This window comes from Myodes glareolus, chromosome 22 (assembly GCF_982192425.1).
Source record: "Myodes glareolus chromosome 22, mMyoGla1.1, whole genome shotgun sequence".
Classification (NCBI taxonomy): Eukaryota; Metazoa; Chordata; class Mammalia; order Rodentia; family Cricetidae; genus Myodes; species Myodes glareolus.
In genome coordinates this window covers 10,493,833-10,520,033 of record NC_142047.1, presented here as the reverse complement: position 1 = coordinate 10,520,033, position 26,201 = coordinate 10,493,833, and the positions used below count along the sequence as shown (strand labels likewise).

At 39.9% G+C, this 26,201-nt stretch overlaps 1 protein-coding gene across 5 annotated transcripts in view; it reads left to right on the top strand.

Moving 5' to 3' along the window:
• Positions 1-26,201, top strand: part of Inpp4b (inositol polyphosphate-4-phosphatase type II B) — a 735,560-nt gene that overhangs the window by 346,672 nt on the left and 362,687 nt on the right. For all 5 annotated transcript variants that reach the window (XM_087900452.1, XM_087900453.1, XM_087900454.1 and 2 more), the window contains exons 4-5: positions 6,922-6,985; positions 25,860-26,070. In XM_087900452.1, the coding sequence (XP_087756578.1) occupies positions 25,980-26,070 (91 nt within the window). In that variant the 5' untranslated portion in view covers positions 6,922-6,985; positions 25,860-25,979. The remainder of the gene's footprint in view (positions 1-6,921; positions 6,986-25,859; positions 26,071-26,201) is intronic.

Genomic DNA, 26,201 nt, shown 5'->3' with positions numbered 1-26,201 from the left:
GGAAGAAACCAGAGCCTCAGTCACTCTAAATGAATTGACCACGTGTGTCGCCTCCTCTGTCTTTTTAGTTAACTGTTCTTTTAATTTTGACAATTTCATACATGCATAGTACATATTATGATATATTTACCTTCCTTCTTTCATGCACTCTTTCGGAATCATTTCTTCCTCGCGACTAGACCCTCTCTTAATTGTGTGTTTGTACATGTGTGAGCGTGTGCATGTGTATGGCTGCACATACAGACAGTGACCCACTGCTGCTGGGTTCATAATTCTAATGACCATGTTATACCCAGAAGACAGACTTTCACAGGGCTCCTCTGTGGCTCTTACGTCTTTCAATCCATCTCCCATGATATTCCACAAGTCAGTAATGTTTTAAACAAAAATTTGTTCCAAGAATCGGAAAGCGGAGGGTTAGGAATGTGACTTATTGATAGCAATAAACAAGACCCAGGATTCAGCTCGTCCTCCCACTAAATAATAAGAACAGAAAAATTCCTAATCCATTATCAGTTCTGCACCCAGAGAAAAGCTCTGTAACAGACAGACACTGAGGCATGAAGTGTCTGTTTTGCTTCTGGGACACCAGTTCAGTGAATTCTCTATCACTGGGGATGAAGTCTTATTGGGGCACTAGGTAAAGGTGAATAAAATGACAGATGAAGGACCAGACACAATGGCATATGGTGATCTTGAAAGGGCTTGCCTAGCTAGTGAACCTGAGCTATGCAGGTTTCAAATAATGCTACAAGTTACCGATAAACATATTTTTCTTTTAATAAGTGATCCATATTTTCAAGGAATATGAGAATGTTTAAATATTAAAAAGTAAAAAAAATCCTATCACTTTTCATCTGAATATCTGTGTGTTTTAGTCTACCACAAACATCTAATTTATTCTGTACTTTAAAAAGTGTTTTTCCATTTGAAGACCTTCAGGAAGGTAAAATTATCCAACAGAGATGGTTGTGGTGCCAAGGGCCCAGTGCATTGGTGGTACACCTGAAAATGTTTTCGAAATTGAAAAAAAAAACTTTAGATTAAAATTTTAAATTATTACATAATATATTCTTACATGACTGCTCTTTTCGTGTGTGTGTGTGTGTGTGTGTGTGTGTGTGTGTGTGTGTGAAGGATGTAATAAAGGAAGAATTGTCTAGGTTCCTCTGAGAGTGGAGATTTATGCCTGGAGTTCTCCCTCCTAAGATCTCTGTACCCAAACAGACATAGACAAACATGATATACTTTGGCTGCTTCTGGTCCCTGAGCTTTTGCCTAAACACCAAACACAATACCTGAGGGCTGAGCCTCTGCTTCATTGCTTCCTAGACTTGGCAGAGGTGTCGCTTCCCAGAATAGACAGCCAGATGGCTTCTGTGAAGCATATGCTTCTGAGCTGGCTCTATGTCCTATGACTTCACAGGCCCCGGTGACATGCTTGTACTCAGAATGCAAAGAAGAATCTGCAATGGGTTTCTGACCTTTGCCTGGCTGTGTGTGAGCAGGGGAACCTTTCCAGACAGAAGAACCATGTCTCCTCACAGGTTCTGTACAACAGAGCAACCACACTGGTCTATCTCCCACAAGTCCAGGGATTATCTAAATTATGGTATGGATGGATTAGCCTCTTGCTTAAGAACTAACATAAAAGCTACAATTGAGGTTGTGAATTTTTACTGTATGATAGGTCCCATTTAAACCCCTGGGATTGTCAAATTTTACTATTCTATGACAAGAGTCCCAGAACCTTCATCTGGTGATGGATGGAGATAGAGACAGAGACCCACATTGGAACACTGGACTTAACTCCCTAGGTCCAAACGAGAAGCAGAAGGAAAGAGAACGTGAGCAAAGAAGGCAAGACCAGAGGGAACCTTCATCCGACGATGGATGGCGATACAGACGGAGACCCACATTGGAGCCCCGGTCTGAGCCCCCCAAGGTCCAAATGAGGAGCAGAAGGAGGAAGAACATGAAAAAGGAAATAAGGACCGCGAGGGGTGCGATCACCCACTGATACAAGGGAACTGATCTAATGAGAATTCACCAAGGCCAGTTGGACTGGGACTGAACGAGCACGTGATCCAACCAGATTCTCTGAATGTGGCTGGCCCGGAATCTTTCTGAAAAGCCATTGACAATGACACTGGGACTTGTTTCCTCCTTATATACTGGATTTTTTGGGATCCAGTCTGTTTGGATACTCACCTTCCTGGACCTGGAGGGAGGGGGGAGAAACTTGAACTACCCACAGGGCAGGAAACCCTGACTGCTCTTAGGGATGGAGAGGGAGGAGGAGACGGAGTGAGGGGAGTGGGAGGGTGTTGGGAGGGGGCGGAAATGGAAACTTTTATAATTTAATAAACTTTGAAAAAAAAGAAATAACATTTGAGGATTGCCATGTTATTAATTTCTCATAGCTAAGAAAACCTACTAATGCATTAATGAGGACAGAGGAGTGAGGATGGGTATCTGAAGTCTCACTGGCTCTAAAATAGCATTCTCATAATGGAGAAAGACAACTTTGAATATTATGTAGACTTAACATTGCACTGTGAGCCTTTGAGAAGTTCTGACTCTCCATGAGTCTGTGTGTAATGGTGATAATATTCAACCAAGTTAATATAACACATGTTTTCCAGTATTTCTTTATTATTAATTTTTAGGCACATTCTAATTATTCCTATTTAATACATACTGTAGAAATTCTTTGTCCTTTCTTTCCTTATTCTCTCCCCCACCCAATTTTTATTTGTTTTGCGATGGACTCACATTCACGTTCTGTAGGCCTAGCTGGCCTCCAACCCACTCTGTAGCTCTAGGTGACATGGGTACTGCTGTTCGTCTTTCCTCAGCCTTTGAACGCAAGATAGAGGTGTGAGCTGATGCCACACCTGGCTTATGTTCTCCATATGTTTGAGGTTACTTCCCTAGAATAGAATCCTATAATGAGAACTGCTTAAAACTACCACATTAAAAGTGTGGACATGTGTTTGCTGAGAAGCCATTTTCTGGGAGGCCAGTGCCGCACTTTTGCTTGGATTATCATGAAGAAACAATTTTGTAATTTCATGTGATTGCTCAGCATGTTTATTCCGAATGTTGATTTCGGTATCTCTAAGACCATGCTGATGCTTGACAATCAGTTGCCTAAAAGAGTGTTTGATAGATGTTAAGATACAATAGTTGACAGGGGCATCTTCTCCTAACTACATGGGGTTTGAATGCTGCTTGATGTTCTAGTACAAGGCCAAGAATTGTGTTTGGAGATACAGGGAAAATAGTGTTTAAAGTAACCCCCCAAAAGCTTCAAATGTGAACATTTTTTTCTTCTTGCCAATATGTTAGATCAACTATTTCTGGTCGTTGCTTTCCTAGTTATTTTCTTGGGTACTAATAAGGTCAAATACTCTTTCATTTGTTTGTCAAAGAGCTGTGTTTCTAATTGTAAATTATCCTTTGGCTACTTATCTACTTAGTGTTAATTGTTAACTTAAAATACATCTTATTGCAGAAGAGTTATTACAAATATCATCTTATTTTATTTTGCTATTTAAGCTAGAGGGGTTTTTCTCTAGTAAAACATGCCAGACATTTTCTTTGTATAATCATAAAGATTTCAAAAGCATGCTTGGTCTCTATAAAATTGTATGCAAATAAGATGTTCTTAATTTTATTTTTATTTTGCATTTCCTTGTGTTCACCTCAATAATACACCTAAAGCTAGCATCTATACCTAATAGAATATATTTGATTTAATTCTGAAACTTAGGCAGGCAACGACTAGACAGTTTCTTTCTGTTGCATTTGTAGCTTCATCTTTTAATGCATGCTGAATTTAAGTTTTCTCTCTGTCTACTTCCATGGGGTCTTGTGTCAGTTTAAATTAAATTATACTAAAGAAGATATCAATGAATTTGGTCTCTCCAAAATTAATGGGAGGATGAAGTAACGGTGTTGCCATTTTAATAAGTAGCATGGTAGCCCCTAGTGCCTGTCAGGTACTACACATTGTTAAATGAAAGAATGTATAAGAGAGTATATTTGGGAAGAGCCCCATATTGTGCCATTAATACCTGCATCCCTTTCAGAGCCATTTCTGTACTGTGTTAGGTTACAAAACCACTTTATCATTAGTGCAAATGCATCTCTTTAATATCCATATTCAAAATTTACTTTATGATCCACAGCTTCAATGAACTCCAGAAAAAATTAACAGGCTGTAAAATTACTCCCACTGGAATTTTTACTTAAATTGCATCAAAACTAGAAATTAATTTGTGCAACAAGTGATATTTTCATTGCAAATACTTTCCTGCTCATGTATGCATTTCACTCCTTAGCTTTCCTTACAGCTTTTTATAATTTTATTTACTCTGCTATTCATAAGTATTTCATTAATTTTGTTGTTACAGCCGTAATGATTCAAGTTATTGTTGCTGCTATGGGAAGCTACATTCATATATTTTGAATGATTTACTTTCTGTTTATTACTATTACACAGAAAAGTTATTGTTGCAAATTTACCTTGCAACCTGGAAGTATCCTTGAGTTATTTTATCAATTCTAACAAATTTTTGTAGTATTATATTATTGAATTAAGACCATTTTGAGTTGGACCTTAGTGACTGCTAAATTACCCTTTGGTCTTCAAGTGGATGGTGGGGATTAGTGTGCAGAGTAAGAATTCAGAATGCTGCTGTTGGAGACGGAATCATTTATTTTAGAAGCGGGTGATGACAATAACCTTTAATAACTACGTATAAATGTCATGTGAAGCAGATCCAGAAATGCCAGTACCTGTAGGAAAGATAGGTTCTATTTTGGGATATCACTGGAAGACCTCTGTACTTCAAGATCCCCTGAGTCACCTAACATGTTCTCTCCTGGGCTGCTGATCACTTCTCAACTCAACCCTTCTCAGCTTCTGGTGTTAGTGTACCCTAAAACCTTTTACTGGGAAGGGAGGCTCTTGCTCAGAGTCTCCCAGGATGTCTCAGGTCAACATCAAGCATTTGAAACCCAAGTGTCTTCCATAGGGCAGCATGACAAAGACTGCAGTCCTAAGCAGAGCTGCCGCTAAGTTGATCCACGTAACTCTACAGTGGAACGGGAGGCTGGACGTGATGGACAGCCAGTCAGGACCACAGAAGGAATGGATACAGAGACCAAAGAATCCACCGACTGCTATAATGGGAAATAGATCCCAGATGGAGCCATTTCAGTGAGTTTGAACGTGCCACATCCTAATCATAAATGATAATGTGCAATCCAGCCTGAGGCCCAGAAGTCGCTTATAATAGAATTTTGTTGTTTGTTTTAAAGAAAACTTTGATGTTCTAATTAATGAAATTTTCCCATCTGGTAGCTTATTTAGAAGGTAGTGATAAGTGTTAAATGAGGTTTACTGTGTGCACTAACTCCACTGGGGTGTTTATTTAAGGGGTCTGTGGCCTGCAGGAAATTAGAGCAAATGACGATAGAAACTGAACGTGTTGAATAGCACCACAATGGGAGCAAATTGAGCCCGAAAGATTCAGACTCATATAACACAGCTGGTCTCTCTGCATCTAAGGACTTGTTGGGACACTATACATCCCATGAGGATGTGTTTACCTCTGAACCATCATACTTTATTTGTATACACAGACTCATCTTTTAAATGTAATGATATTCAGGACAGGGCCCGACCATATGCAATATGTACAAGGGGCACAGTGTTAATTTCTGGGTAGACTTGAAATTATGGATAACTGATGGTTTGTTCAAGTTAGGATGAAGCTACCATCATTGACACATAACAATCATTAGGCCAAAGTATCTTTTGCAGCAGCTTCTAGCTGAATAAACACTTAGCAAGCCAAGCATACCGCATTTCCCTGTGACTGGTACACTGCTTTTTGTTCTGCATCTACTTGGTGACCGATTGGTTGGTTATATTTTCTCCAGTTATAAATTTTGTCTAATTTTTTGCTGTGAAAATTTCTAGCACTTACCTTCATAACATTGTTGAATCCATCACACACAAATGAGATCTCTTAAGAGGCTTTTGGGTTGCATTCAACTAGATTCCCTTAAGATCGGTGTCCAAAATCTGTGGTATCTTCAGCAATAGAGATTCACTTTCAAGTTCTGGGAAGCAACCAAGTGCAGCAGTAATGACTTTATGCACATACACCTATACAAACACATGATATATTATGTCATTTGATGTAAAGACAAAACAATACTATTCTTATGGCTTTTATGTGTATAACCTAGAATAACTACAGAAACCAGACAACTTAAAAGCAACTACAATATGAGGGGAGAAGTTATAAAGGGGGGGAAAAGGTGGACACAGATATTGTGGATGGGGAAAGAGGAAATGGGCAAAGGATTTTAAAACTGAGGAGGAGACAATACTATAAGAGGAGATATGACCCTAAGAATAAATGACACTAAGGTCTGAAAGACCAAACACTGTTATCAGACTGTTTCAAGAATTCAGAGGTCATCACCCAGCAGTTAACTAAAGGCTAGTCCTGAGGTGGGCTTTCTTGGAATATGTTGTGTTTGGGTAATGCAGAGCTACTGAGTTGACCTCATGTTGACCCTTGGCTATGAGTAATGAAAGTTAATCTATGTAACTTAGAGGAGTGTCTGGCAAAGAAGAGAGCTAGGCACATGTGAATAAGAAATAAGGGTCAATGGCAATTCTTCTAGTGAACTTTCTGACTGCAAGGGGTGTATTAACTTTAACTAGAAGTAAATAGCATTCTGTGTACAGTGTGTTAATAAGTCCCCTATATTTGTAATGCTATTCATTGGAAGCATATCAAATGATGTATTTGAAATATTTGTGGGTATTTTATTAAGGTATTTTTTTGTATGTACATAAATCAAAATTCTAAAAGTTTCTTCCTTTGTACTTTACAGAGCCATAAAACCAGAGAAACAATGAGCACAGATCCAAGCTGTTGAGCAGGACAACATATATCAGGTAGAGGAGTCATTCTTCATCCATTCGTTACACTGATAACTATGCAAGCATATTATTTCTTTATTAACAAACTATTTTATAGTTCTGCTATTTGAGGACCTAGATAGGTGTGAGTGCATATTGAAAGGTAGCTGAGCTGATTCTGAAGATAAATTAAATGCTTTCTTAATATTAAGTTATATTTGGGGGCTTCAGGTATACTGGATATAAACAGAAATGCAAAAATTAACAAACTATCACTACCCATTAGGAAGTGACCTCTGAAAGGCTTTACATGACTAAACAACATAGACATGTCCATTCTTGCCTTCCCAGGACTTGAAGGTCACTAAGGAAAACTTGACTTAAAAAAAAAATCCATGCATGAGGAAAGTTTATGATAAATGCTATTTAGGAAATATACAGAGTTCAATATGGCAAAACATTGAGAGAGAATGGAAGAATCTACTGAGTTTACATAAATACTATGTATCTTCTTGTGTATTCTTTCAATTAAGACCTGAGGAGTGAGGATAAAGATCCTCAGGCTGATTGAGGAACACAAAATAAACATTAAAGGAGGAAGAAGAGGAGGAGTAAGAGGAAGAGGAGGAAAAGGAGGGAGAGACGGAGAGGAAGAAAGGAAGGAGGGGAAGGGAAGAAAGAGGACACAGGAAGGAAAAGACTAAGATAGAAGGTAGAAAAATGGAATGGGTAGTGTGACATCAGCAGGGTCACACAGGTGGAGACAGACAGTGGATAGTGTGACACCATCAGGGTCACATGGGAGGAGACAGACAGTGGATAGTGTAATGTGAGCAGGGTCACACGGGTGGAGACAGACAATGGATAGTGTGACATCATCAGGGTGGAGACAGACAATGGATAGTGTGACATCATCAGGGTCACACGGGTGGAGACAGACAGTGGATAGTGTGACATCATCAGGGTCACACAGGTGGAGACACAGTGGATAGTGTGACATCAGCAGGGTCACACTGGTGGAGACAAACTTGAGAGAAGTCTATGATGAAGAGGGCAGCTACCCTGGCATTACAGGCTTTAGTCTCTATCATTAGCTGTCTTTGGACCAGTTTGCTTTGGTCAGTTTACCCTGTGGTTTGCCAGTTCCCTGCCCATGTGTTTTCTCTTGATTTCCTGCCTACAGGTGGTTTCAATCCTATCCCTTTTCCCCAGGCTTTGTTTGTCACCTCCTGGGGAAGTACAGTGAAAATGGGTCACTGCTGTGCAGAGAAGTGGTCACCGTGTTCATTCCTTCAAATATTACTTCCCTGTAACATTCTTTATTGCGTGGTTAGGTTTAAAAAAAAAGAGTTTTGAATTGTCTGAAGACTGAAATTCACAGGTGCTTTGAGCACAGACGAGCATTATGCAGAAAGCAAAATTCACACATACACACACATCTGCATGTACACGTATGCAGACATATACATGAATATATAATTGTATTTATTGTTTGTATTTATCTTAATATTTCCCAAAACTGTTTATTGTATTGTAGTGTGAGTGGTTGTAGAGTATTATCTTGGGACCCGTTTATGATAGTCCTTTATACCTGAACCTAGCCTACCTTTAGGTAATGAGGCCTATTTCATGTGTGTATATTAAACCAGCTCAGGTAGATTCCTAAGATCCAGATAATTCAAGCCAGGATATCTGCTTCCCTCGGTGGTTTAGCTTCATCCAGCACAGGATTTTTCTTGACCTAGATTATGTTGCTAGCTTTTTCAAGAACTCAGTATATTTGAAAGTGAAGGCTTAGCCTGAGGTAGCATTAAGTATTTCTAAACAAGAGCTTAATAAATAAAATTTTAATGTCAGCATTAGCAATGTTGACTTTTAAAGTCAAAGCACCACAGGAAAACCACAAAGACACTGTTTGCATATCAACTAATCTGACTCATTCCTTTCCACCAAAAATGCTTATTGTTGATTTTTTAAAATTCTCTTAATTTAAACACTCCCTCCCTGATCAAGCAACCCTCTTGCAGTGGGGGTCAAAGAGCAAGGCTGATGCTTAGTGCAGTATGCTAAAGAATGCTGGAATCCTCGAGGTGGGATTTCCTACCTGGCTGATAGAATGCTGGAATGCGGTGGGATTTCCTACCTGGGCTGCTAGGAGTCCCAAGAACTCTGAGATCTAGAGTTCATTTACACTTTACGAATAGGAGGTTTAGCACTTGTGTGAGAAAGGTCATGGGCTTTTATAGATGAAGTCAACATCTTTCAATTAAATTGATTATTATTTAAAAAGAAGAAAATCACAAATAGTTGCCCAAAGTTCCTTTCATCCCAGAAAGACAAGATGCAGCTGCCTTTTAGCTATCCCTCTTGTCATTTGCTTCCAACTAGAGACACATTTCAAATTTGGGATCTAATTAGAAATCTTAATTGAAAATGTTTTTTTAACAAAGAAAAGAAAACAAAAGGATTGGCATGGAAGCGTAAAAATGGTGAGAAAAACAGAAATAGTGATAGTCCACCCGTACTGAGCAAGCGCCACACTGTATCTGAGGTGGTCTCTGGGAAGTTGCTATCTGACTGCAATCTGAACTTCACTCAAGAGTTTTCTCAAGCAAATGAAATATGTCATTCTCTATAGCTTATAATTCCCAAAGCTTTCATTTCTTCCTTCCTTCCTTCCTTCCTTCCTTCCTTCCTTCCTTCCTTCCTTCTTTCCTTCCTTCCTTCTTTTCCTTTCCCTTTCTTTCTTTCTTTCTTTCTTTCTTTCTTTCTTTCTTTCTTTCTTTCTTTCTTTCTAAAAGACAGTAGTCTTAAATTCTGAAGCCCGGGGTAATTTTCAACTCCCACACTTTCTGTGTTGCCCTGGACTCACTTTTATCTATGCTCTAAATTTCTTATACATCTCCATTGTTAAATTTTCTAATCTTGCTTTTCAGCATAATTTCTGTCTTGTCTTGGGTCTCCACTTGCCTGCTCTCTGATGCTTAGCAGCCAGCCTAGGCAGACAGCAGTAAGCGCCAGAAAGAAAGGAAACAGTGGGAAGTAAAATAAGAAAGCCTTCAGAACATCACCACAATATCTAGCGGCCTGCTGCCAATAAAACCACGGAGACTCGTGCTTATTGATTCCGCCCAACAGAGGCGAAGACTCAAAGGCAGATGCATTGATCTTTCACTCAGACGATTCATGCAGATGTTATATGCAGGATGTGAGTTCTACTTAGAGTCCAGGCAGCACGTTGCTGAATTGCACAGGGCACTTCGAGTGTCATTAGGTATGGTAGACGCTCAGTTAGCATTTGGTTCATTGAGTGACACTGTAACCTCACAGGATCAAGGACAAATAACGCCATTTGTATTCTTCTTTGGATTGCAAACTGTGCCTAACATAGAGGGAGAATGAATCACAGCCTCCGGAGAATGACTCCATTAGATGACGTCACACCCACATCCTGCTTCCATCGTTTTGCTCGCTTTGCTAACATTCATGCACCGTCCACACTTTTAGCCTTTTGTCTTTGTTTTCATTTCAAATACTCTGTGCCTAAGCTTTCTTATTCTTTCTCTCTTCTTCTCACTCTTTTCATCTTTTTCCTTTTCTCTGTCTCTAAATCGTTTAAACTCCTGTCACATAACTTATCCATGCCAGGCGCCCCTGAGATCATCATTCTACTGCTCACTTTTTTGCATTGTTTTCAGAAAGTTATGTTGGGGTCCAGCCTGGATAGGTTCATACGTTCCAGGGTAGGGGCATGTGGATTAGAAATGCTAGGCAGAAAAACAAAAGAGATACCAGACAAAAAGACAGGACTCAGGAAAGAGTTGGGAGGGCAACCCAGTGAATACTGAATCCACCCACCTTTCACACCCATATGCTTTATATCCCAATCCAAAAGTGGGGGAGAAGGCAAGACTGCTTTACCATGATATAAACAAGAAACAAAGTAATTACCTCTTCAATACCCAAAACATCAAGCCACTATATCCTGAGTTAAGTATTCTGTTGTTTTGGCAGGACATGAAGTGACCACACCCTAGGCCAAGCATCCTGTAGGCAGGCACAACCTGGGTCAAATCTCTGTCATAACCTCGAAGGAGCAAGAATAGGCCTGAACTCTCTGACCTCTGGTCAAGGTGGAACAAATCCATATTTATGGTCTCTGACAAAAGCATGCTCTGTTTGACATCACTGTAATCTGAGCTCAGCACAGAGTCCATGACAACCAAGTCACAGGCATGTCCAGGCATCTTTCCTTCCTCTCTCTGCTGCATCCTTAACCCCTTTTCTGCCAAGAGAGTGCACCACAAGAAAACTTGTGACTTGCTCCCATCTCGACTTCTGTGCTACTAGAGGGATGAATTCAGACTGGGAGCATCAAGACAAAGGTCCTGTCTGTTGTCTGTGTCAGGTGAATTGGTTTTCAGGCTTCCCTCTGTATTTCCCAGAGACAGGAGCCAGGCTCTGCTACTCAGTGGGTCTTTGGTTCTCTGCTAACTCCTTGCATCCTCTTCTTCTGTCCCTTCCTTTTGTTCCTTCCCTGATTTATGAGCTGCATGTACATGATGCTGAGCACCATGTCTACACAAATGCTTCTCTACTGTCCCCCACCTGTCCTCACAATACAAAAGGTTATAGAACAGTCAGATGAAATGAATGCATCTTGCTTTAATGGCTCTTCTGCATCTGTGGGTGCATTCCATCTGGTCCTGGTAACTGATAGAGTCTTCTGCTGTAGTTTTATACACTGCTTCAAAATGGTACACCAAGAACTTAGGCGTGTTAATATATTTAGTTGTTGTCATAGTTTAATAAATGGGAATTACCATCTACCCAGTATGAAAAAGCATATCCCAAGAGTAGCATGTGAAATGAATTGTCCAAAGAGCCACGGTAAACAGAAGAGGCTTGGCAAGCTGGGCTGATAACTGGCTTCTTCAGCACTTGGTATTTCTTTCGGTGAATGACCACAATTAGAGGTGCCACGCTAGAGGAATTCCAGTATACACACCAGACTCCTATAGCATAAAAGAATATAAAGAGCCCCCAGAAGAGCAGCATGATGTAGTCAAACCAAGTTTGACTTACAAAGTTTCTTACCTCAATAAAGGAACAGGAAAATGCTCACAGTACTTCTCAAGGAGAGAGAAGCCAGGGGCTCTACATGACACTGCTGAGAGCATAGGCGTGCAGAGCTGGGTGTGCAAAGCAAAGTGTGCAGAGAGAGGGCTCACAGCGAGGGGTGCAGAGAGAGGGGTACACAGGGAAGTGAGAGGTACAGAGCAGAGCCAGGGATGATGAGGCGCGGGGCAGGCACAGCTGCCATGTTCTTGGTGATAACTAAGCCCTGAAAATCCGTGCTCTGGAAGACTGAGAGGAAGCTTCTATTTGTACTGTGTGCTTTATGTATATGCACTACATGAAGTGCTGATCAAATGTGCATCATACAAATAATGGCTAAGATATTTCTTCTTCTCACTTCTCCTTATGCTAAAACCAAAGAAGTCCAAAAGTTGACTTCTACAGCCATCAGTGTGGCCATTCCCCTGCAGGTTTTACAGCAGTCAGGGGAAAAAGTAATCCTTGAGAAGACAAGAAAGAAACTTGGCTCAGTCTGATTTTATTGTAACTGGTGCTGGACCAAGACCTCTAAAGACTGAAACAGATCATTTTACTTTAGCCTATTTAAGCACAGCACAATTTTTGAAAAAGGATTCAGGTAACAATTAACTCAGTTCCAAGTGCACAGCAATTTAAGACGTGTTTACATTGAGATTCCTTACGAAGTATGTCTGGCTTCTTTAACAAGAGTGGGTACGGTAAACTCAGAAATAGTGCCCAAGAGTTGGGGTCTAGGGAGTTTGACTGAGGTAAGCATAACATCTCTGGGTGTCGAGACTGTCCTGGCCCTACGATAACACAGAAGTCACTTAGGCTACTGTAAACCACAAGTGACCTCACTCATAATAGTGGATTTTATAGTCTAAAAGCAATGCTCAATATTTAGGGGGATAGGTCTAGGATAAGTAAAAACCTAAACTCTGGGAGACAAGGCAGAGCCTGTTTAACCAGGCAGCAGAGGACCACCGGGCTGTACAACGACATCATTCCTGGAAGAGCTTTCCAGGAAGAGCAGCTGCTCTACATTCAGCTGAAGAGCTGAGCTGTGTGCCTAGTTCTTCCGGCTTCTCCAGTGCTTATCTGTGTACACAAAGCCTTTTGCCCTCTACACATCAGAAAAGTAGGCAAGAAGCTGTAGAGACACTTGCCCATGGCATACTTCAGGCATAAAAGAATGGTGTACTCTCATAGTGTGTGAGCCCCCAGTCCTCCAGTGTTTTGGTATAGGCCATTTCCTCCTGATCACAGAAGATAGTTATGGCATAAAGAGGATTTAATTAAATCGATTCATGACTTGCTCTAACTCTGTGGTATGTCCCAGACAATTGCAGCCTGAATCTGCTGGTGGCATAGTGGCCTCGAACACCCTTCTTCACCCGTGGGCTTTTGGTAGCTAGTCTACCCATTGTATGCAGCAACTGAATTTTCCTTCTGTAACATGGCACATTGCTTGCTCTTATATTCAGTGCAGGATGGTCTTACCACATAAAAACTGCGAGATGAAATGTGCGGTTGTGTACGTATCAGAGAGGTAAGAAGCTAGCAGTGAAAGTGTGAACGATGTGTTATGTCTGCCTTAGGCAGCAGAAATGAGAAGGGTCCGTGTGCTATGTCCTATTCTTTCTAGATAGCCTCAGGCACTCTGTGGACTTCTCTGGGGAGTTAAAGTGAAATTCCAATAATCACATGTGTACATTTATTCTTGCCTGCCATAATAGAAAGCAGAAGTTAATGTTTTAATTAAATCTGTTATCTGTCTTACTTTGAAATTTTAAATTTCAAAAGAAAACTAGCAATTCATCATCAGAAATTGCAGATAATTTAGTCAATACTATCTGGAACCTGAACTGTATCATCATGAGCAATTCAATCAGCTCTGTGAATTAATAACTTTGATGATGTCTGCATTAGGAATGGCCTGAGGATATAATCAAAGCTTCAACTTTCGTTTTGCTCAGGCACATGAAATCTAAGTGATCTTGGATGTATATATGTGACCACGCTCACAAGAATTTTGAAATCCTTTGAACTGACACTGTTCAGGCCCCCCCCTTTCTAGCCTTCCCTAAAATAAGAAACAACTTTATATAAACTCTGTACATCTCTGCTCTTAAGACAGAGTGAAGATAGGCTACTAGATACCATATGCTTTTAATGCATAGTTCAAAGAAAAATATCAGGGAAAACCTTTTGTCATTTGAGTATAGGCAATAAAATCTCATTGTTGCCTAAAGTTTAGTTTTTAATTTCTTTTTATTGTTTGAAGATAGCAGAGAAAGCCATTGAAAGTCAGTAAGGATTCGGGGGGGCTACCAATATTAACCACGATGTTCAATTCCAAACCAAAGAGTGAGAGATGCTGTTAACCCGTGAGAACCCTGGCCTAGCAAACGGGATCTATTCTCAGCCCTGCATGAAACAAGCTGGCAGTGCAGGCCCGGAACTTCAGCACTCAGGGGACAAAGTCTCAGGATCTCAAGTCTCAAGGTCATGCTCGGCCTTGCAGTGAGTTCAAGGTCAGCTGAGTACAAGAGGCCCTGTCTCAAAACAAAAGAAGAAATTTTGCTGTGTGATCGCTGTTGTGAAACTACATTTGGGTCTCAGGTTTTATGGGGTTTTGTTGAGAAAAATCCAACCTGCAGCATGGAACAGCTACAGACAAAAAAAAGTAAAATTTCAAGACTTTCTTTCAACATCCACTGGAAATTCTCGGCCTTCTAGTTGGTGCGTGAGTACCAGGCAGGAGTTTTTGAAGGTGAAGGGAGGATGCTACAAAGCTCAGTTTAAACAGTGGTTCTCAACCCGTGGGTTAGAACCCAGGGTGGGGGGACTCCAACAACCCTTTAACAGGTTAGCCCTTCAGAAAACATTTATGTTTATGGTTATAACAGTAGCAAGAGCACAGCTATGAAATACAATGAAAAAAAATGTGTGGTTGGAGTCACCACAGCATGAGGAACTGTGATAAAGAGCTGCAGCATTAGGAAGGCTGAGAACCACTGACTGAGAATATGGACCCGTTATCTGGCAGCTGGATACACTTCTGGTCCATTTCTGGGTCTTCGGGTCTTCCTTTCTTCAGAGGGGATCATCCCAAATTTCTCATAGTCTGTTAAGTCTGCGTTCTGTTGAAATACTTGATTGTTATATTCTATTTTTAAACTGTTTTGTTTCTTTTCAGTACTAGTTCTTGACCCCAAGGCCTTCTGCATGTCAGCCACGCACTCCGCAGACGAACCAAACTCCCAACCCCTATTCTTTCCACAGTTGCTAGTGTGTGAACATATCACTAAATAATTCAAGAGGAGCTGGAACTTAAATGAAGCATTCATTCACCGGTCCTTGGGGTGCCTTCTCTCTTGCAGATTGATAGAACAAAACAGAACCAGTCAGGACTAAAGACTGATTTACAGTCCAAGAGCAGGCGGTAGCCAGTGCCTCTTCTTCGTCTCCTCACACCCTACCCCAAAGCACAGGCCCCTCCGCTCATTTATTCCTCCCGCCATACCGTCCTGTATCATAGACTTGGTTGACCATGACCTCTCCAGATCCTAATTTTCAAATTGTTACATTAAATCCATAAGTGTTTCTGCCTTTCACTTTCTTGGGGTAATATTTCCCTTTTCTCTGTCTTGTAGAGACATGGCCCCTATTTCCTCAAAGGAGCACAAAGGTTCACACTTAATGTAGTACAGACGTTAAGATGAGGCTGTCATTTTTAGGCCTCCTATGTGGCTCCGATCTCGTGGATGATGACAAGTGTGTCACACTACACTGCTCTTCTGCTCACTTTTGTCACGTTTATTGGCCAAGCTTCTGCCCTCTGCAAACGTTTCTTAGGGACATTATCTTCCCTTGGTCCCCAAGTTTCACCTATTATTCTTTAAAATGATTAGATGATTTAATTTCCATGGGAAATTCCTATGTAACACCCGTCACGCATAGTTTCTTTATGGTGTAGATAAAGCTTTCAGCCACCCACTTATTTCATGCTGTCCTCAGAAGTTCTCATCTTTTAGAACGGAATACTTCACTCATCTGCCACTAAGTGACATCTTTCCCTTTAGATGGCTTCCCAGTTCAGCCAAAAGGACTTCAGTTTCCTTATTACCATCACATTACTGCTTTCATCTTTTTCTCAATGCATTGTGAGACAAAGTTTTAACACTGTGTCACTTATATTGTCTGCTGCTCAGTCCTCGGGGAGAAGCCCTCCAAGTAGGTAAACTGTCACATCCCCCCATCTGTGTCAAACACAGACCACTTATTTCTACCTAACATTCTCAATGGCCAACCTAATATCCCATCTCCCTACCTACAGTGCAAGCCACCCATGGCCTCTTCATTTGTTGCCAGCACATGACTGTGCCTCCTTTGAGTTAAGTTCATAAGAATATGTAAAACACATAAATGAATAAGGAAAATAGACTACATGTTCCTTTTTATCTCTAAGAAGACTCTGCAGATGGAGTTTAAAACCTACTGTGGTCCCTCCCAGACGCACACCCCAGTGCCTCCCTCCTTACCAACATCACAGGGAGTCTGACTTTACAGTTCCTTGTGAACGGCCCTGTACTTGTGCCTCTGTATGTGTCTGCATACGCTGTGCAAAATGCAGCTACAGAGTGTTGCTTTACACATTATAAATTATTAGAGTGTTGGCTCCATGTTTTCAATTTTTCTAAACATCTTATCACGTCTTCTGTCTTCTTCCCCTCCCATGTCTTACTCTCCCTTAATACTTTCTAAACTTTATTTTTTGTTAGATGAAACAAAACTTTATTAACTTTACTGCAAAATAGAATAGGAAATCCTCAATTACTGACAGACTTTCATACTTAAGGGTATTTAGTCTGTTTGCAAAACTTTTTAGTACTGGAACTTCACTAGTTGTGAACGTTCTCCAAATGATTTGCTGGCCTGTGTTTCTAAGTGTTTATTTCAAACATCTGCTTGAGAGCGGCATTGGAAAAAAAAGAAAACGGTTTTGGTTTTCCACTTTACCAGACATTGACAACTTGGTTTCTACCATGACTGGCGTTGGTTTTCCACTTCACCAGACACTGACAACTTGGTTTCTACCATGACTGGCATTGGTTTCCCACTTCACCAGATGCTGACAACTTCGTTTCTGCCATGATTGGCATTGGTTTTCCACTTCACCAGACTCTGAAAACTTGGTTTCCACTGCGGCTTATGCCCCATCACTGCAGAAATTTGCACAGATTAAATCTTCACCAAACTTTCAGGTCTGGAATTTAATACTGTTACCTACCAATGACTATTTAGTCATATCTCATTTGCTTTGTCAGACTGCTAATGAATTTGAAAACCTCCAAATATATTTCTTAGCCACATTTGATTAATATTTTAATTACTAGTTCATAAATTCTCACAGACTTTTCTTCTGATTGAGTTGTTTTGCCTTTTGTTATTAGATTTCTGGCATTTAAAATAATTTCTGGAAAGTAAATCTTTACCCATTATACTTGCTATCTATACTATTTTCTTAGTTCTGCATTTTTAAATGTGATTTGAATTATTGTAATTATAAGTTACAAGATTCCATTATGGATTTTTGATTTGTTTTCCTAATATATGCATTTGAAATCATCACTTTCCCTCCAGGTACATTTTGATACAGAGTATACAGACTTTCCTTAATCTCAAACACATAAAAGGTATTGTTAAACTTTATTTTTGATAACTGAGTTATGTGGAAACATATTATTTAACTTCTATCCCCTTGAAAGATTTTCTACATATCTTTTAATAAGTAATTTCCAGTTTAATTTTATTGTGGTCAGAAGCATATTTTCTATGACTTCATTCTTTTAGACTTGTTATGGTTTTTTTTGTGGCCCATAACAGTCGATTTTAGTCACTTCTTCATGTTCACCTTGAAAAATAGGATGTGAATTCTGTTGTCAGGTAGGCAGGTTTCTAGACGGTAGCTAGGCGAACTTGTCAGGAAGATTTGTTTGGATCTGTACTGAAGAGGAGCTTTGATGCCTCCGGGTGGAACAGTGAGTTTATCTACTTCATTTTCTGAATCTATTGTTAGATTTACATAAGGTTACTCCTATATGATTAATTCAGGGTTATTATGTCTTTTGGTGATTAACGTTTTATAATTAACGATGACCCTGCTAATATCAGTGTAAGTGAAATCAATTTTCAGCATGTGGGAAGCCACTCCAGCCTTCTGACAAGTGTCTGTAGTGCGTGCGTTTTCTCATCCCTTGGCTTCTTATCTATCTGTGCTATCAGGTTTAAATGTAACAAAAATAAAGGAAAATGCTTGAATGTAGCTCTGAAACACATAGAATTTGACTTTTTCTGCATAATCTTAGATCTGGTCATTGAAGTGTATGTAATAAATTGCATGTACTATAATTACTTATATGTTTGGATTAAAACCATTGTGGTCACTGGATTCCATATCTTCTAGTTTTGTTTTTTTTAATTTATTCATCTATTTATTTGTTTAAAAATTTTTTATTATTTTAATTGTGAGTGTGGTATGTGCTCATGAATGCAAGTGCCTCCAGAGGTCAGAGGTGTGAGAGCCCCCTGGAGCTGGGATTCCAGGCAGTTGTAAACCACCTGATGTTCCTGGGAATTGAACTCAGTTCCTTAGGAAGAACGGTAATGGTAACAATAACCTTTAACCACTGAACTATCTCTCCAGCCCATCCAGTTACTTTCTTTTTAAAAATTGCACATGAATTTTATATTTTATTCTATTCTATCTCCATTATTAGTTTATCATCTATGTTTAAATACCACTAATGTTTATCCTAGGATTTTCATATCTACTGTAATTCTTCAGTGTCTACTTCCTAATGTATTAAGAAAATAATCATATACTATGCCTTCAATATATAAGCAATACCAGTGTATTCTTTGTTGGTTCTCACTGTTTTAGTGTTGATGTTTATATATATATAATTTTAGATTATATAAATCCAAAATATTTTCTTATTAATTTTGCTATAAACTAGTGGTTGCTGTCTCGATTACAGGTCAAATCTGGAATACAGTGAGTGTTGTCAGCATAGTGTCTATTATTTCTATATTATCAATGGCTGATTTTGCCTAGCAACATCTAAACTGAGCAATTGTAACAATAATAAAACCAAAAATTCGGCCAACAAATTGTTTTTTCCTTACATGTTTCTTTAAGTGCCGAAGGACAAACCCAGAGCCTTTTACATTTCTGTCTGAGCAGAAAATGCCCACCTTTGACTCAGGCAATTAGCTTTTGTCCTTATTAAAAGCAAGAGAAAACGAAGTTAACTCTTGTTTTTGTTATGCCATCTCCAGAGCTGCTCTTTATTGCAGAGACCTGCATAGCTCTGTCATGCTTGAAGAACTTCTCTTCCATTTTGTGAAGGGTCGGTGATGAGTTTTCCATTCCTTATTTCTGGTTGAAGAGCCTTTAGCGCTCCCCAGTGCTTAGCAGTTATTTTTGCCTTGTGCAATATGCTGGGTTGACAGGTTTTCTTATTTCAAAACATTGGAGATATCATTCTGTTCTTTTAACATGTAACCGTTAAGGCCATTGTGTTTCTCAACGTGTTATGTTTTGCTTAGAGATCTCAGGATTTCCCCCTGTGATGGTTCACAATGCACAGGGCTTCTGCAGGTGTGTGTGTGTGTGTGTGTGTGTGTGTGTGTGTGTGTGTGTCCTGTGCCTGTGATTTAATGGTGTATAGGGGTGGGCTCTTCCTTTGCTTGATGTTTTCCGAGCACATTTGGATATGTATTTTGATATCTTTCAGCATTTATGGAGCAACCTCAGTCATTACCACCTCAAATATTTGCTCGGTTCTCTTTTCTGAGCGTCAGACTGCACATGCCTGGTGTTCCCACCAACACGTTGTCACTGGTGTCTTGCTTTTTGTGTCTCTGTTTAGGTACATTCTATTGACCTACTTTCTGATTCTCTCATTTTTAGGTTGTGACAGATCTACAGACAAGTCTGCCAAAGACAGTCTTCATTGCATTGCTCGTTGTATTTTAAAATTTATTTTATTCATTTCTTTCTATTTATATTTTGTCTACCATTTCTTATCTGGTTGTGTAGAGCTTTCTGCTATGACCTTCAGAACAGTCTCTTTCCAATTCTGTTTTTGATCATTTCGGCATCTGTGCACTACCCGGATGTGATCTCTTTAATAATGTTCTTACATTTTCTCTTTAAAGACTTTTCTTTCTTTAATCCTCCTCCCCCATTTCTGTTCCTCCCCCTGTTCCTCCCATTCTCATTCTCCTCCTCCTCATTTTCCTTCTCCTCTTCCTTTTCTTGCTCATTTTCCTCTCTGCCCTCATCTGTGTGCTATGTAGAGCTGCAGACCTTGGGCTGTAGAGAGAGGAGTTGTGGCTGGAACTGGACATCCCAGTTTTATTTCTACTTTAATGTGTATTCTGGGGAGCTGGAATCCATGTAGTCGGTAGTTTAGCAGGCTTCAGTACTCTTCCTATGACATCCTTCACAGCTGACTATACATTCTACTGGTGTCACTCCTACACAGTATGAGGAGGGATGAGTGGTTGGAGATTTAGTTCTCTGCTCTCAACGTTAGGCTTTTTCTGGGAGAGATGTACAAGGCGCACAAGTGAACTGTGGTATGCTCACAGTGTCCACAAGTGGGATGTAGGTAGCTTGCTATGTTTGCACTCTGCTTTCAGTGCAGTAAGGCAGAAATCAGGCAGGGCTGCTTTCTGCTGATGTCTTAGAGCCTAGGGCTTAGATACCAAGCTCCTCAACTGTAGGTCACAGTAATAGGGATCCGAAAACCCTTAGTGGACCTGTCCCGGAGATTCTCACTGTTTTCTTGTTTCCACTCCCTAACTGCAATGGGTCCAGGATTGTACCCTCATGGAAGCAGGACCCATTGTTTCTGCATTGTAGGGAGGTGACTAGATTAGTGCTATGTGCATTTCCTGCAATGACTGCTTTTCCCTCCCACAGGTATGTTTCCCAAAGAGGTGCCGTCTAGACACCCACTCGGTTCTGCCTTTCTCAGAAGCACCTGAGTGAGGCCTAAGACAAAGGAGCTGTTGATGAGTACAGCCAACACCTGAGATGATCTCAGGAGTCGTCTCCATCCTGATTCTATCCCTGATCTATTAGCAATTCATCAAACATTCTGCCTGAGTTTTCTGCAAGCTTGTGACCTGGCATTCTTCTTCTCTTCCTTGGTCCCTTGGAGGCAACTGTGCTTCTGTTGTCATTGTTTGGTTTCCAAGATTCAGATCAATTGATGACCTTGAGACTGTGTCCTAATTCATTAGTGGAAAGTTTTAACTGTATACATTGTTGGCCTTTTCTTGACTGTGGGATGGGGCTGATTTAAGTCTTTGCAAACAGAACCTCGAAAGTTCCATGTCTATTTTCTAGGTGTGCATTTTGTTTTCTCATTGCTATAGTGTTGTTTGCGCCTAGACCATTTTTATTTTAATGTTTACAAATGCCTTAAACTTCTATTGCTGTGATTAAACACCATGACCAAATGAAACTTGAGGAAAAAAGAGTTCATTTCAGCTGATATATCCTGAACACAGCCCATCATGAAAGGAAGTTGTGGCAAGAAATCAAAGCAGGAACCTGGAGGAAAAACTAACGCAAAGGCCATAAAAGAATGCTTCTCACTGGCTCTGTCGCTCATGACTTGCTCATGTACAACTCAAGACCAACTGCACAGTGATGGCACCACCCTTGCTGGATTTAGTCCTCTGACATCAGTCATGAACCAAGAAATTGTCCACAGACTCTACAGGTCTATCTTATGGAGGCATTTTGTCAATTATGATTCCTTCATACTAGATTTAGCTAGGTTTGTGTCAAGTAGAAAAAGATCAGCCAGGACTTCAAGTTTATTAATCTTTACCTATATAGTCTGAGTTTTTCAAGGTGGATTAGGACTTCCCTATATTTAACTTATGAACATGTGTCTGTGTCTTTTTATCTTAACAGGAAGTGAGGTCATGGTGGGAGCATCTTCCTGTGACACCGTCGCCTCACTTTCAGTTTGCATCCATCCCCCTCCGTATCACAGACTCTATCTATGATATTCCCTGACTGGTTCCTGCATCCCTTTACCAATCAGTTGCGCTCACATCTTCCCGCCAAAACTGCCCTCAGCGGAGCAATGGCACCGACCCGTTGACTGCTTCTTTATTCCTCTCTAGTTTCCCTCTCTGCTTCTTAAGCTTTTCTCCAAGAATCCCTGCTTATCCCTCTAAATTTCTTTGTGTGTTATAATTGACTCTCCAAACCTTCCTTTTTATTTGTCAGTGAGCTTATACACTGTACCGACTTAGCCATTAGCCAGTGTTTCCAAATACACCTAAATTACTTCGGCTTGTTTTTCTCTCTTTAAAATCTATGCTCATGTGTGCACAAGAACATTGTAGGTGAAGCAACATGTTTAAATATCAAAATTCACCTCCTTGGCTAAAATGTTGCCTTGATTCTTCTCCAGGAAGTTCATTGGTTCAGATTTTCCTAGGTATCAAAAACACACTTACTTTTCACAGTTGCTACACCAAATTCTGTCACTAAGCCCAGTAAGTCTCCTTTGAAATTATGGCTCTCTTTTTTAACCAGATATTTCTATGTTGGCGTAGATTCTCATTTTATTTTTCTGAGCTACTAAAGTCACCCACAAATAAGATAATTTCCTTATCATTACCCTTGTTGAGGCTTGTAAGATAATCTTTGCTTTGACACTTAGTGAACTTCCTACCGTAAATATGCAGCACATCTGACTTGGTTTATTCCTTCTCTTTCTACCTAGTCTGCTACATAGACTTCAGATTTCCTAATCACTGTGTATTATGTGCTCTTTCTTTGGGAGCAAATCTCATTTCTTAAAATTAGAAAATAGAGAGAATGAGTTATCATGAAAACAATAACAGTGTTGAGCTCTAAAACATGCTTCATAAACTCTGTGTGAGTCGGGCTACAGCAAAGGAATAAACCTGGAAGTGGCTGCCCTAGGTTTAGGATAGGAGGCAGGGCATCAAAGTACTTATCTACTCGTGACCCTGTCCTCCCTTTGGGACTTTCACGTTCTAGAGGAAGTACAATTCCCTTACCCTTGAATCTGATCTCACACCTCTCTCTTGTTGTTCATGCAATCACAACTTTGTAGAGATCCAGAGACCCAACCAGGTTTATTCACATAACAGAAAGTGAGAGAGAAGGTGAGCGAGCCTCACTTTATCAAGTTCAGGTGTCTTGCCCTTCCTGTCCAAGAATAAATAGCAGGGTTCGGTCTCCATAGACAGATGACACCGTTTGGTACAGCTAAACTGTGTCATTTGATCGCAAGATGAGTATCCGATGAGTATCCTTACTATACTTTTTGAATGTAATCACTATGGACCTCATTCTTCTATTCTCTATTTTATCTTTTTGTAATTTTTATTACAATTTCAGTCCTTGTTAAAACATTTTAATTCAATTTTTCCTTAAAGATTTCTAGAGCATGACAAGGCCATGTTAATATAAGACAGTGTAGTAGAAGGGTGTTGTCTGAAACACACCACAATGGCTAAGTATCTTGGTATCATGTCTTATGCCCACTGATTGCCTTCACCACTCTATCTTGGCCAGAAGAAGCCATTGTTCTGGCTGTCAATAATGAATGACCAGCTCCAGACTGCAGTCTTCAATGCTGAAGATATTTCATACTGCCTCTTCACTGGAGAATGTCTCTGTTTTGTCCTATGTATGATCAGTCTCTTCCTAATTAACCATGATGTCTTTTCATGACTTTTGTGACAATGTCACAGTTTTAATTTTAATATGAGGCATGTAAAGTATTTAGCAAAGCTTATTACATGGTCTATGAGAAATATTATTCAGTTAACTATAACTTATAAATATAGCTCTGCATCATTTGTCCTCGTCTGGGGGAGCAGGAGGAGCAACAGTGCTTGCCCACGGCTGTGCAGCACAACTCTGCATTCTATGCACTGCTTCTGGGTAGATCTGGAGGTAGGAGACCTGGAAGGAATAGTCCCTATGCTTAAAAATGGACCTTCAAATATACGTGTGGTATGCAAAACCACCATGTGTCTGATCAGCAAGCCAGAAAACTTCCAAACAGACCCAGAAAAGGAAGCCAGCCAACCACAGCAGGGTAAATACTGTACTTACCACCTGAAAATGGAACAGTTTTCTGAAGTTTTGCTACTGATACATTCTGAGGCCTATGTATCAAATATTATTCTTCAGTGTAACAAACGAAGAGTAAAACTAGACCATTGTAATAGCACTTACTTTTCCTTTGTGTACTATTTTCCCCTGCTGTATGTGTTTTGTGTCGATAATACAGTCAAATGTGACCATGGCAAGAAAAGCTCAGAAGCGTGATACTTCCTTCTTGTCCCTTCTCTCTACATTATGCAAGTGTGCACACAGACCTGCGTTAGCATTTATTTTATCAATTATTCATATTCACTGTGCTAAGTGGCTATTTTATCAAGGATTTGCTTCATCTCTTGTGGGTCTTGCAATTTTTTAAAATGACTGATCAGGATTAAGGGTTGAGTATTTAATTAAAATAATATAATGAGGTTGATAAGATTCTCATGTCCAAGAGCCACAGAATTTTCAGGTCTTTGGGAGACTATTCAACGAATATGTGTGTATTTATCAGAAAAGAAATTAGAAGAACTGTATTAATTGAAAAAATAATTTTGAAATTGATGATTGAGATCTAATTGATGTCAAACAGTCCTTTACCTTAGACAAGAGTCTCTTGCTTATATCATTAAGACCAATATCTGCAGCTAAATTGTAATGTTTTCTAAAGATTCATGTTGCTTTCTGCATGTGAATTTTGTCAAATGAGTTCTAAGAACTAAAACTGAATCCTAAATGAAGCTGCTTTGTTAATAACAGCAGAATGTGGGATTGTTGATTTGTGGGTTTTGAGGTCACATCAGTATTCCAGACCAAACTCGTTGACTGTTATCTCATTAAATGGCGCCGGGTAGACATTTAAAGATTTTTGCACATTTTAATTCAGCTTGTAACTTGATTTAAAACAACATTGATTTTTTTCAATTCATTCTTGGTCATGTATATCAACATGAATTTGTAACTATTTGGAACTATTTATAACAGGGTATTAAATCGGGGGGGGGGGGTCATTTTCCAGTATTGATCACCACCAGTTTTCTGTTGTTTTCATTTTCCTTTGAGCTTCAGCTTTTGAGAATTATTTTTCATTCTTTCCCCACCATACCTCAATCATTAAATAATTAAACCACCATCAGACAGAACAGTAGGAGACTCTGTGGAAAATAACGAGGCTGGAAACTCCCCCTTTGAACCTGCGGGCCCATCTTGGAAGAGAGGTGCATGCCAATTAGGGTTCTGTACTTGTGACTAATGCTCTGCCAGGGGACAGAGTGGGACATCTGGGACATAAAGGGAGATTCCAAGGGAAGGAGTCGCAGTGATGGTCTTAGTGGCGAAGCAGGAAAATTCCTTGACAGAATGCCATCTGCTGTGTTCTAGTTCAGTAAATAAAATTGAAAGGATGAATATACCTTTCTGGATTTAGGAATTTCTTATATGACTCTAATGATTACCTTGAAAACACTGACTTAGCCTAGAGCTCCCAGTGCACTGTGTAGTTTGATTCTGAAAGTGCGAGAGGCCTGGACATGGAGGTAATTTGTGAGTTGGTGTAGTTTCTATGTTAATCTTTAGCTTTCATTTGAGCTTGAAAATGGTTGCAATGTTGAATCTTGGTATTTCTATGTGCAGAATTTCACAACGGGTTATAAGATCGTTAGAGTGAAGACACATCAGCCTTAAACCAGAACCTATTCTCTGGTACCACTTGGACAAGACACCGTGGATAAGAAATCAGTTGTGCGGTGGATCATGGAAATCAAAGAGGAAGGAACCTCAGAAGAAGGCCAGCATTTTCTTCCTACAGCTCAGGCAAATGACCCTGAGGACATTCAGTTCACAAGTAAGTATATGTGTCTTGTCTCCCGGAAGTTTCTAAAGAGCCAAACTGTAACCCAGATATTTGTAAGCAAAACAAATATCATGACATATTCACAGAAACCTGGATTCCACCAAGGAGCATGAGATTACCCA